Source organism: Oncorhynchus tshawytscha, linkage group LG04 (assembly GCF_018296145.1).
Source record: "Oncorhynchus tshawytscha isolate Ot180627B linkage group LG04, Otsh_v2.0, whole genome shotgun sequence".
Classification (NCBI taxonomy): domain Eukaryota; kingdom Metazoa; phylum Chordata; class Actinopteri; order Salmoniformes; family Salmonidae; genus Oncorhynchus; species Oncorhynchus tshawytscha.
The window spans coordinates 10,289,580-10,301,913 of record NC_056432.1 but is presented as its reverse complement, the minus strand read 5'-3'; the positions used below and the strand labels follow the sequence as shown (position 1 = coordinate 10,301,913).

Genomic DNA, 12,334 nt, shown 5'->3' with positions numbered 1-12,334 from the left:
TTATTTGTTTCTTCCTCAAAACTATGCCCAGATCATCGATCCTCAGCATTCCCCTACATAGCAACTCGTGAAATGCCATTGCATGGAATACGTTGTCATTCAACATTTTATTTAGTCTTATCTATAAATTATTTCTGCTCTATCAAATCACATGGGCTGGGAGCATCACAGTGACTGAGCGTCATCAAGATGCAACTGCATGACATATGTTAAACCGCAAGATGGCATCATTGTTCTAAATAAAGGGGTCCCTCCTTTTGATATTGCCTTCCAATGAGGTAACAAACAATTATCCTCGTAATAGCTGATACATTACAGAAGTTCATGTTTTGCTTTTTTTGCATGTTATAGTAGGTTCAACCACGGTGCGATAATGAACAGCCTTTAGAATCATTGTAAAGTTCCATCTCCATAATCCTTCCATTGTTCAACGGGTGAAACGCGACTCCAAACTGGCGTCGTCAGTATCTAAGCAACGACGCACAATAACATTGTAGCACCGAAAATAAATAATATTTTTTTTTTGCTCCATTAGGATTTTTAAAAAATTTTTTTTTTACTATCTCCAAATTACCGAGGGAAACGACAAAAACGACGTCTGCGAGGATTTCATTTGACATTTTACCGAGTTGTTTTGTCTTCGCGTCATTCCTGGTGAAAATGTATGGGCGCGCTCCTAGACTTACCTACCTCACCGTGGGCAGCACCACGTCCGAAGTTGGGCCAGGATCATACGAGGTCATTCAATACAAAACCAAAAAATCAGGTAGGGTTGTTGATGTTTTCAAAAGGAAGTTTTAGCAGCGCTTTAGGAACAAGCTCGCAAATTGTCATAATTTGTCGGTTTTTTAAATTAGTTATTATGACTGTTGCTTATCTGAAATCCATGTAGGGCAGGCCTATGGCTAAAGTGCTGTTTTGCGTTTGAAGTAGCCATATTGACGCAGAAGGTAGCCTTTGTTACATACATGCACAATTTGTGATTAATCCAATATTTAATCATGTTGATCTCAGATTCATAAAGTATGCTGTTCTTGAAAGCAATTGAAAATTTAATATATATACTGTTATAAGTTGTGACAGTGTATAAAATATGTTCAAAATATGTGTATAGGTCTATATCCATTGACATTTGTCACTGTTTTGCAGATGGCTATGCTCCGTTCCTCTCACTCTCCAAACGGCCCTCTATGTTCCACAGGTCCAGCAATGACAAAGCCTTGCCTGGACCGGGACAATACAACAGCTCACATAGCAAGGTACGTCATGGATGCATCCATCCATCCAAGTGTGAATTGAATTCACTTGTCTTTCTAGCAGTCTTGTCAAATGGGTCTGAAGAATCAATGTATTGGGTTCAATTTGATTCCCAAGCTTAGATAATCATAAACCAAGGTGACATTGATCTGAACCTTGTAGGATAACATTCTGGGAGGACAAAGTCTAAAGAATCGATCAAAGCGGTTTGATGAGGTGGTGTCAGAAGTCCCGGGCCCTGGAACGTACAACGTCCGGCAGGCAGCAGGAAACACACTGAGGGGAGCTGAGAGTGAGCCTCCGGGGAAGAGACGGACTAAGGTGGTATGTGTCCCTAAGGTGTATTCACTAGAAGCAAACAGGCCCAAATGAGGAGGTACCTACCTGAATTTGTCCAATAAGAAACACTTGTTTTCATTGCAAAATAGTTTTCCACTGCGAAATGTTTTGCTACGGTGTGCCCTAATGAATACACCCATGTACTAGCCTAAGCTATTCCATCTTAGCACACTCTGTGACATACTGCAAAGACGAGTGGGGAACCATCCCAACTTGTCACTGCACATATTTTAAGTCTGTACAACAACATTTTTACTCAAATCAAATGATGCTACTTAAACCAGATGATGAAGAAGATGTAGAGAAAAAAAGCCATTGAATAATTTCAGTCCCACGCTATCATCTGTGATTTTCTTTAGTGCTTCCACACCCTCTTAGACATTGTGTGCTTGTGCTACAGACTTCTGGATTCGTCTATTTCTTCAGCATTTGCTGATGCCGACTGTTGATTGGGGAAGGTGTTTGTGAGAGCAGTGTTTGTGAGACGGATCCAAAAATGGTTCTTCTTACAAAACCACAATATGAAAAGCTGAGACTCTCTCAAACATGCACATGTAATCTGTTTTTCTCTATGACGCCTACAAGAGACAAGAGTGGTTAGAATGTAAGAGTAAGGGTTTGTCACCCAGGACATAGTGTCTATAATATTGTTATAAGCTCATATAGTTGCTGTCACAAATTCCAAACTCCTTACAGTTGTCGCTGAGTAGTTGGATATTCCTTTCCCACTGAGTAAACCATTTCTGTCTTTACAGCAGTCAAATAAATACATTTTGATCAGGTTTTTGCTTTTGTCAATAAAACTCATGACTGCAACTGTTTATGTTAAGTTGTTTTGTATTCTACTTGTAGCCCTGGTTGTCCTGAAAAGACGAGGGTACAACACTTCAATGTACGGCTACATATGAGGGCAGGGGAAGCAGATACATGGAAGTAGTGGATTTCATGTTTCCTATTCAGGAATTGGCTGGGCATGTTAATGTGTTTCTTATGTTGTGTATTCCACTAGTGGCTTCGGGGTGTTCCTACTCGCCTCAAGTTCCTGCCACAGCCAGACATTCCTTCCATCCCGTCACCTGGCCAGGCCTTTGGCTATGAAGACAATGGACAGGGATTTCTTTGCAAGCAAAAGGCACCAGAAAAGGATGATACATTAGGACCTGCTTTCTACAACCCAGTGGTGGTAAGAGAGGAGCACGAGCACGCACACACTCACACACACGCTCACTCGCTCACACGCATGCTCGCTCGCTCACTCAAGTTATGACAGTGAGAGTGGTGAGAGTAAATTCATTAGTGAGTGAGTGAGTGTGTGTGTGCGTGTGTTTGCACTTACTCTGTGTGAGAGAGTTCCATTAGCAGCAGCCGATCTAATGCACCAGTGGGCCTCTTAATTTGCCCGAAAACTATTTCCATAGCTAATGATCGGAGTTCCACAAAGCACCTTGTTCATTTATTCTGGTGTCAACAAAGAGGACCATTAGTAATGATTCTTCAAGTTATATTACAATATTCACTTAAAATAATGCACCGCCCACTGGTCTGGCTTTCAATTAAACTATATTTAATTTGCTAATGACTAACCAAGTCAACAATGTCCTTGAGTTAGGTTATATCAACCTTCGAGGCTGGCAGAAAGAGATTAGTCAGGTAGGTTATATCAACACTCAAGGCTGATAGAAAGAGATTAGTCAGGTAGGTTATATCAACCTTCGAGGCTGGCAGAAAGAGATTAGTCAGGTAGGTTATATCAATACTCCAGGCTGGCAGAAAGAGATTAGTCAGGTAGGTTATATCAACCTTCGAGGCTGGCAGAAAGAGATTAGTCAGGTAGGTTATATCAATACTCCAGGCTGGCAGAAAGAGATTAGTCAGGTAGGTTATATCAATACTCCAGGCTGACAGAAAGAGATTAGTCAGGTAGGTTATATCAATACTCCAGGCTGGCAGAAAGAGATTAGTCAGGTAGGTTATATCAACACTCCAGGCTGGCAGAAAGAGATTAGTCAGGTAGGTTATATCAATACTCCAGGCTGGCAGAAAGAGATTAGTCAGGTAGGTTATATCAATACTCCAGGCTGACAGAAAGAGATTAGTCAGGTAGGTTATATCAATACTCCAGGCTGGCAGAAAGAGATTAGTCAGGTAGGTTATATCAACACTCCAGGCTGGCAGAAAGAGATTAGTCAGGTAGGTTATATCAACCTTCGAGGCTGGCAGAAAGAGATTAGTCAGGTAGGTTATATCAACACTCCAGGCTGGCAGAAAGAGATTAGTCAGGTAGGTTATATCAACACTCCAGGCTGGCAGAAAGAGATTAGTCAGGTAGGTTATATCAACACTCCAGGCTGGCAGAAAGAGATTAGTCAGGTAGGTTATATCAACACTCCAGGCTGGCAGAAAGAGATTAGTCAGGTAGGTTATATCAACACTCCAGGCTGGCAGAAAGAGATTAGTCAGGTAGGTTATATCAACCTTCGAGGCTGGCAGAAAGAGATTAGTCAGGTAGGTTATATCAACACTCCAGGCTGGCAGAAAGAGATTAGTCAGGTAGGTTATATCAACACTCCAGGCTGGCAGAAAGAGATTAGTCAGGTAGGTTATATCAACAGTCCAGGCTGGCAGAAAGAGATTAGTCAGGTAGGTTATATCAACACTCCAGGCTGGCAGAAAGAGATTAGTCAGGTAGGTTATATCAACCTTCGAGGCTGGCAGAAAGAGATTAGTCAGGTAGGTTATATCAACACTCCAGGCTGGCAGAAAGAGATTAGTCAGGTAGGTTATATCAACACTCCAGGCTGGCAGAAAGAGATTACTCAGGTAGGTTATATCAACCTTCGAGGCTGGCAGAAAGAGATTAGTCAGGTAGGTTATATCAACACTCCAGGCTGGCAGAAAGAGATTAGTCAGGTAGGTTATATCAACACCCAGGCTGGCAGAAAGAGATTAGTCAGGTAGGTTATATCAACCTTCGAGGCTGGCAGAAAGAGATTAGTCAGGTAGGTTATATCAATACTCCAGGCTGGCAGAAAGAGATTAGTCAGGTAGGTTATATCAATACTCCAGGCTGGCAGATAAGAGATTAGTCAGGTAGGTTATATCAACCTTTGAGGCTGACAGAAAGAGATTAGTCAGGTAGGTTATATCAACACTCCAGGCTGATAGAAAGAGATTAGTCAGGTAGGTTATATCAACACTCCAGGCTGATAGAAAGAGATTAGTCAGGTAGGTTATATCAATACTCCAGGCTGGCAGAAAGAGATTAGTCAGGTAGGTTATATCAACCTTCGAGGCTGGCAGAAAGAGATTAGTCAGGTAGGTTATGTCAACACTCCAGGCTGGCAGAAAGAGATTACTCAGGTAGGTTATATCAACCTTCGAGGCTGGCAGAAAGAGATTAGTCAGGTAGGTTATATCAACACTCCAGGCTGATAGAAAGAGATTAGTCAGGTAGGTTATATCAACACTCCAGGCTGATAGAAAGAGATTAGTCAGGTAGGTTATATCAATACTCCAGGCTGGCAGAAAGAGATTAGTCAGGTAGGTTATATCAACCTTCGAGGCTGGCAGAAAGAGATTAGTCAGGTAGGTTATATCAACACTCCAGGCTGGCAGAAAGAGATTAGTCAGGTAGGTTATATCAACACTCCAGGCTGACAGAAAGAGATTAGTCAGGTAGGTTATATCAACCTTCGAGGCTGGCAGAAAGACATTAGTCAGGTAGGTTATATCAACACTCCAGGCTGATAGAAAGAGATTAGTCAGGTAGGTTATATCAACCTTCGAGGCTGGCAGAAAGACATTAGTCAGGTAGGTTATATCAACACTCCAGGCTGATAGAAAGACATTAGTCAGGTAGGTTATATCAACACTCCAGGCTGATAGAAAGAGATTAGTCAGGTAGGTTATATCAACACTCCAGGCTGACAGAAAGAGATTAGTCAGGTAGGTTATATCAACACTCCAGGCTGACAGAAAGAGATTAGTCAGGTAGGTTATATCAACACTCCAGGCTGACAGAAAGAGATTAGTCAGGTAGGTTATCCAGGCTGGCAGAAAGAGAATAGTCAGGTAGGTTATATCAACACTCCAGGCTGATAGAAAGAGATTAGTCAGGTAGGTTATATCAACACTCCAGGCTGACAGAAAGAGATTAGTCAGGTAGGTTATATCAACACTCCAGGCTGACAGAAAGAGATTAGTCAGGTAGGTTATATCAACACTCCAGGCTGGCAGAAAGAGATTAGTCAGGTAGGTTATATCAACACTCCAGGCTGACAGAAAGAGATTTAGTCAGGTAGGTTATATCAACACTCCAGGCTGACAGAAAGAGATTAGTCAGGTAGGTTATATCAACACTCCAGGCTGATAGAAAGAGATTAGTCAGGTAGGTTATATCAACACTCCAGGCTGGTAGAAAGAGATTAGTCAGGTAGGTTATATCAACACTCCAGGCTGGCAGAAAGAGATTAGTCAGGTAGGTTATATCAATACTCCAGGCTGGCAGAAAGAGATTAGTCAGGTAGGTTATATCAATACTCCAGGCTGGCAGAAAGAGATTAGTCAGGTAGGTTATATCAATACTCCAGGCTGGCAGATAAGAGATTAGTCAGGTAGGTTATATCAACCTTCGAGGCTGGCAGAAAGAGATTAGTCAGGCAGGTTATATCAACACTCCAGGCTGATAGAAAGAGATTAGTCAGGTAGGTTATATCAACACTCCAGGCTGACAGAAAGAGATTAGTCAGGTAGGTTATCCAGGCTGGCAGAAAGAGAATAGTCAGGTAGGTTATATCAATACTCGAGGCTGGCAGAAAGAGATTAGTCAGGTAGGTTATATCAATACTCCAGGCTGGCAGAAAGAGATTAGTCAGGTAGGTTATATCAATACTCCAGGCTGGCAGAAAGAGATTAGTCAGGTAGGTTATATCAACACTCCAGGCTGATAGAAAGAGATTAGTCAGGTAGGTTATATCAACCTTCGAGGCTGGCAGAAAGAGATTAGTCAGGCAGGTTATATCAACACTCCAGGCTGATAGAAAGAGATTAGTCAGGTAGGTTATATCAACACTCCAGGCTGGCAGGAAGAGATTAGTCAGGTAGGTTATATCAACACTCCAGGCTAATAGAAAGAGATTAGTCAGGTAGGTTATCCAGGCTGGCAGAAAGAGATTAGTCAGGTAGGTTATATCAACACTCCAGGCTGATAGAAAGAGATTAGTCAGGTAGGTTATATCAACACTCCAGGCTGACAGAAAGAGATTAGTCAGGTAGGTTATATCAACACTCCAGGCTGACAGAAAGAGATTAGTCAGGTAGGTTATATCAACACTCCAGGCTGACAGAAAGAGATTAGTCAGGTAGGTTATATCAACACTCCAGGCTGACAGAAAGAGATTAGTCAGGTAGGTTATATCAACACTCCAGGCTGACAGAAAGAGATTAGTCAGGTAGGTTATATCAACACTCCAGGCTGACAGAAAGAGATTAGTCAGGTAGGTTATATCAACACTCCAGGCTGACAGAAAGAGATTAGTCAGGTAGGTTATATCAACACTCCAGGCTGACAGAAAGAGATTAGTCAGGTAGGTTATCCAGGCTGGCAGAAAGAGATTAGTCAGGTAGGTTATATCAACACTCCAGGCTGATAGAAAGAGATTAGTCAGGTACGTTATATCAATACTCCAGGCTGATAGAAAGAGATTAGTCAGGTAGGTTATCCAGGCTGGCAGAAAGAGATGAATCAAGTAGGAATTATATCAACACTCCAGGCTGACAGAAAGAGCTCAGTGATTTAGGGTTATCAAGAGTGCATCAATTAATTCCTTTCTTCCTCTCCCTCTCGCTCCTTGTCTTTAAGGGCTTTAAATCTCCTGACTGACATGTGTTTTTAACCACCAAGTGTATCAGGTCATGGAGTTAAGTAGCTGTCTAATGGCATTCTTTCAGAATAGGGAAAACTATGCTGATAAGACTTGTTTGGGCACCACTGATCTATTGGGTGTCTGATGAATAAACCTTTTTTTCCCTGACTTCAATATGCATCACAGTGTACAATTAATTTCAACGCAGACTAAGTTACTTATATCCTGAGTTGCTTTGGTTGGCTTTAGGAGTTAGTATTTTGGTACCATTTTGTTAGACAATATTTTTTGTTAAAGATACGTTTGTAGTGTTCGCAAATTGGATGCAGCTTGTGTTGTTGACTGACATATTCAGTTATTGTTCGTGTGTCGCTGATTGAATTCAAACCTGCCAATGTCATTCTGAACCCAAGATTACTTAGAAAAGGGCTGCTCATTTCCAGAACTGACTTTATTGTCATTCCTGTGTGTTAATAGCCCCTGTGCTATATCTCAAATGCCAGAGTAAAAGTGAGGGAGGTTGTAAAGGAAAGAGATTACTGGTCGCTGAATCTCAACTGTTCTGAAATACACTGACATTTAGTGGAGATTCATCATCCCATCTTAAAGAAAGCTAAGCAAAAAAACACCATTCTAAAATAGAAACAACCCCCCCTTCTATCGTCACGGTTTTATTTCCACAGGCAGAAACCAGCTTCTCTCTGAAGTACAAAGGCGTCCATTTTGGGAAGATGACAGGGAAGCGAGGCGAGGTGAAGGGAGAAGAGGGCCCTGGACCAGGGCAATATGATCCTGAAGAGTGAGTGCTGTCTGCCTATCCTCACATCCAACACTTCACTGCTACTAAACACACGCCTAGCCTTCTCCATTCCAGTGACTCAGATCCATAGGACCACGGCAGTCACACATCTACAGTTGAAGCCGGAAGTTTACATACACCTTAGCCAAATACATTTAATTTAGATGTTACAGATACAATATATCTCCTCTTTAGATGTTACTGACAGATACAATATATCTCCTCTTGAGACGTTACTGGCAGATACAATATTTTTTTTCACAATTCCTGACATTAATCTTAGTAAAAATTCCCTGTCTTAGTTCAGTTCGGATCACCACTTTATTTTAAGAATGTGAAATGTCAGAATAATAGTAGAGAGTGATTTATTTCAGCTTTTATTTTTGGGTAGCCTTCTTACAAGCTTCCCATAATAAGTTGGGTGAATTTTGTCCCATTCCTCCTGACATAACTGGTGTAACTGAGTCAGGTTTGAATGCCTCCTTGCTCGCACATGCTTTTTCAGTTCTACCCACAAATGTTCTATAGGATTGAGGTCAGGGCTTTGTGATGGCCACTCCAATAATTTGACTTTGTTTTCCTTAAGCCATTTTGCCACAACTTTGGAAGTATGCTTGGGGTCATTGTCCATTTGCAAGACCCATTTGTGACCAAGCTTTAACTTCCTGTCTAATGTCTTGAGATGTTGCTTCAATATATCCACATCATTTTCCTACCTCATGATGCCATCTATTTTGTGAAGTGCACCAGTCCCTCCTGCAGCAAAGCACCCCCACAACATGATGCTGCCACCCCCGTGCTTCACGGTTGGGATGGTGTTCTTCGGCTTTCAAGCCTCCCCCTTTTTCCTCCAAAGATAACGATGGTGATTATGGCCAAACAGTTCTATTTTTGTTTCATCAGACAAGAGGACATTTCTCTAAAAAGTAATATCTTTGTGCAGTTGCAAACCGTAGTCTGGCTTTTTTATGGCGGTTTTGGAGCAGTGGCTTCTTCCTTGCTGAGCTGCCTTTCAGGTTATGTCGATACAGGACTAATTTTACTGTGGATATAGATACTTTTGTCCCTGTTTCCTCCAGCATCTCCAGCATCACAAGGTCCTTTGCTGTTGTTCTGAGATTGATCTGCACTTTTCACACCAAAGTACGTTAATCTCTAGGAGACAGAACGCGTCACCTTCCTGAGCGGTATGACGGCTGTGTGGTCCAATGGTGTTTATACTTGCGTACCATTGTTTGTACAGATGAACATGGTACCTTCAGGCATTTGGAAATGGCTCCCAAGGATGAAGCAGACTTGTAGAGGTCTACAATTTTTTTTCTGAGGTCTTGGCTGATTTCTTTAGATTTTCCCATGATGTCAAGCAAAGAGGCACTGAGTTTGAAGGTAGGCCTTGAAATACATCCACAGGTACACCTCCATTTGACTCAAATTAAGTCAATTAACCTATCAGAAGCTTCTCAAGCAATTACATAATTTTCTGGAATTTTCCAAGCTGTTTAAAGGCACAGTCAAATTAGTGTATGTAAACTTCTGACCCACTGGAATTGTGATACAGTGAATTATAAGTGAAATAATCTGTCTGTAAACAATTGTTGGAAAATTACTTGTGTCATGCACAAAGTAGATGTCCTAAGCGACTTGCCAAAACTATAGTTTGTTAACAAGAAATTTGTGGAGTGGTTGAAAAACAAGTTTTAATGACTCCAACCTAAGTGTATGTAAACTTCTGACTTCAACTGTATAGGCAGTTGGTACAACAGGATCAAATTCTCTGAAATGTGCATTCGTTTTCCTCTTTATCGAAATCCACTCAGGCCAAATGACAACACAGGATATACGCTCCACTATTCAGTCATTTTTGCCTCCAAAGTCAAATTAAAGTCTTTAACATGGTTTACAATGCACTTCCTGACAGTATTATTGATGGTGAGTGAGAATGAGTCTGACTAAGCACTTTTGGATATTGTGGGCATCCTCCCGACATAGTTATTTGAAAGGCTTCAACAGCTCAATAGTAGGGAGGGCACCTGCGTTCCCCCAGCCATCACATCCCCCACTCTCTTCAATTGAGCTTGGTTTGGACGTGTAAATCAGTCCTCTCCCTTCCTCTCCCATCCTCTCCCATCTTCTCCCAACCTCTCCCATCCTCTCCCATCCTCTCCCATCCTCTCCCATCCTCTCCCATCCTCTCCCATTCCCAGATAGATGTGATTAACAGGGTTGGAAACGGCCCGTAAGTAAGCATTTCACTGTTAGTCTACAGCTGTTGTTTACGAAGCATGTGACAAATAAAATTGGATTGGATTTTGACAGGGTCATTTGGAGATGATTGACAGGGGAAATAAATCCTCCCTCCTAAAAGCTTAAGCGCTGCTGACAAATACACTTCCCATTTCCTCCACCTATCCCACGTCCGTCTGCAGGTATTCCACGACAGAGTACGAGAACGTCAATGTGAGGAAGGGGCAGAAGAGTCGGGCCGAGCTGGTCGTCCCACGCTACCACGAGATTGTCACCTTGCAGCAGGAGAAGAAGGTAACTCCGTAGGGGATGTGTCCATACCAGTGATGCCACGTCGCCATACTGTAACAACCCTAATCATCGTCAGCACAGTGACACCTCTAGTCTCCCTCGTCCCTCTTTCATAGTGCTACTTGATACTTGAGCATGAGACTTGGAGTATGGTCCACACCTAGACTAGACTGGAGGAGCAACGCTAAGCATGTTTGAATGCACTGCGTTGAGAATGAGAGGGAGTGACCGGAATGGGGGGAAAACACTACTGGTGACATCTGCTTCCTACCCATTCTCAAAGGGCCTTTTGGGGCTGAGGGGGGAGTGTGCTGTCTGTTCAGCGGACAGCTTTCAGGTTAAGGGAGCCTGAGGGAGGGAGAGAGGAAGGGAGGGAGAGAGGAAGGGAGAGGGAGAGAGGAAGGAGAGAGAGAGGGGAGAGGAGGGAGGGAGGGAGGGAGGGAGGGAGGGAGATAGGGAGAGAGGGAGGGAGGGAGGGAGGGAGGGAGGGAGGGAGGGAGGGAGGGAGGGAGGGAGGGAGGGGGAGGGAGGGAGGGAGAGAGAGAGGAAGGGAGAGAGGGAGGAAGGGAGGGAGGGAGGGAGGGAGGGAGAGAGAGAGAGGGAGAGGAGAGAGGATAGGAGGGAGAGATGATAGGAGGGAGGGAGGGAGGATAGGAGGGAGGAAGAGAGGATGGGAGGGAGGGAGAGAGGATAGGAGGGAGAGAGGTAAGGAGGGAGGGAGGGAGGAAAGGATGGGGCATGGAGTAAGCACTCCCAACCCTCTCCTAGTGAGACAGTAAGTCAGCACTGTGCCAATCTAGAAGCTCTGGAAGAGGCCATAGAGTGTGTTCCATCCCTGCTGGAAAGGAAACTGTTCTCTCCTAGTCCTATAAAACAGAGGAGCAGGTCTCCAACAATCCTCAGGGACTGGAGTGTTGGAGTGTTATTCTTCTCTTCAAGATCATAGAAAGATATCTTTTTCAATCTCAGATGAAACATTATTTTCATTAGTCACAACAGCTATGTGTTTGCATGTTTTTTTTTCTGGAATGTCTCCAGCCTTGCTCTGGCTTTCCTCTCCTCTCCTTTCCTTTGCTTTCCTCTCATCTCCTCTCCTTTCCTTTGCTTTCCTCTCATCTCCTTTCCTCTCCTCTCCTTTCCTTTCCTTTCCCTATCTGTGTATTCCTCCTCTCCTCTCCCCTTTTCTCCCCTTTCCTATCCTCTCCTTTCCTTTCCTTTCCTTTGCTTTCCTCTCCTTTCCTTTCCTCTCCTCTCCTTTCCTTTCCTTTCCCTATCTGTGTATTCCTCCCCTCCTCTCCCCTTTTCTCCCCTTTCCTCTCCTCTCATTTCCTTTCCTCTCCTTTCCTTTCCTCTCCTCTCCTTTCCTTTCCTTTCCCTATCTGTGTATTCCTCCCCTCTCTCCCCTTTCTTTCCCCCTTTCCTCCCCTCTCCTTTCCTTTCCTTTCCCTATCTGTGTTTCTCCCCTCCTCCTCCCCCTCCTCCCCTCCTCTCCTCTCCTTTCCTTTCCTCTCCTCTCATTTCCTCTTTTTTCCTTTCCCCA

The 12,334-nt window shown here is 43.3% G+C and overlaps 1 protein-coding gene across 1 annotated transcript in view; it reads left to right on the top strand.

The window, feature by feature from the left end:
• The first annotated feature begins 273 nt into the window (after positions 1-273).
• stpg2 (sperm-tail PG-rich repeat containing 2) overlaps positions 274-12,334 on the top strand; it is an 87,631-nt gene continuing 75,570 nt past the window's right edge. The window contains exons 1-6 of the mRNA XM_042320301.1: positions 274-766; positions 1,150-1,259; positions 1,420-1,581; positions 2,606-2,779; positions 8,144-8,259; positions 10,686-10,797. Coding sequence (XP_042176235.1) covers positions 661-766; positions 1,150-1,259; positions 1,420-1,581; positions 2,606-2,779; positions 8,144-8,259; positions 10,686-10,797 — 780 coding nt within the window. The 5' untranslated portion in view covers positions 274-660. The remainder of the gene's footprint in view (positions 767-1,149; positions 1,260-1,419; positions 1,582-2,605; positions 2,780-8,143; positions 8,260-10,685; positions 10,798-12,334) is intronic.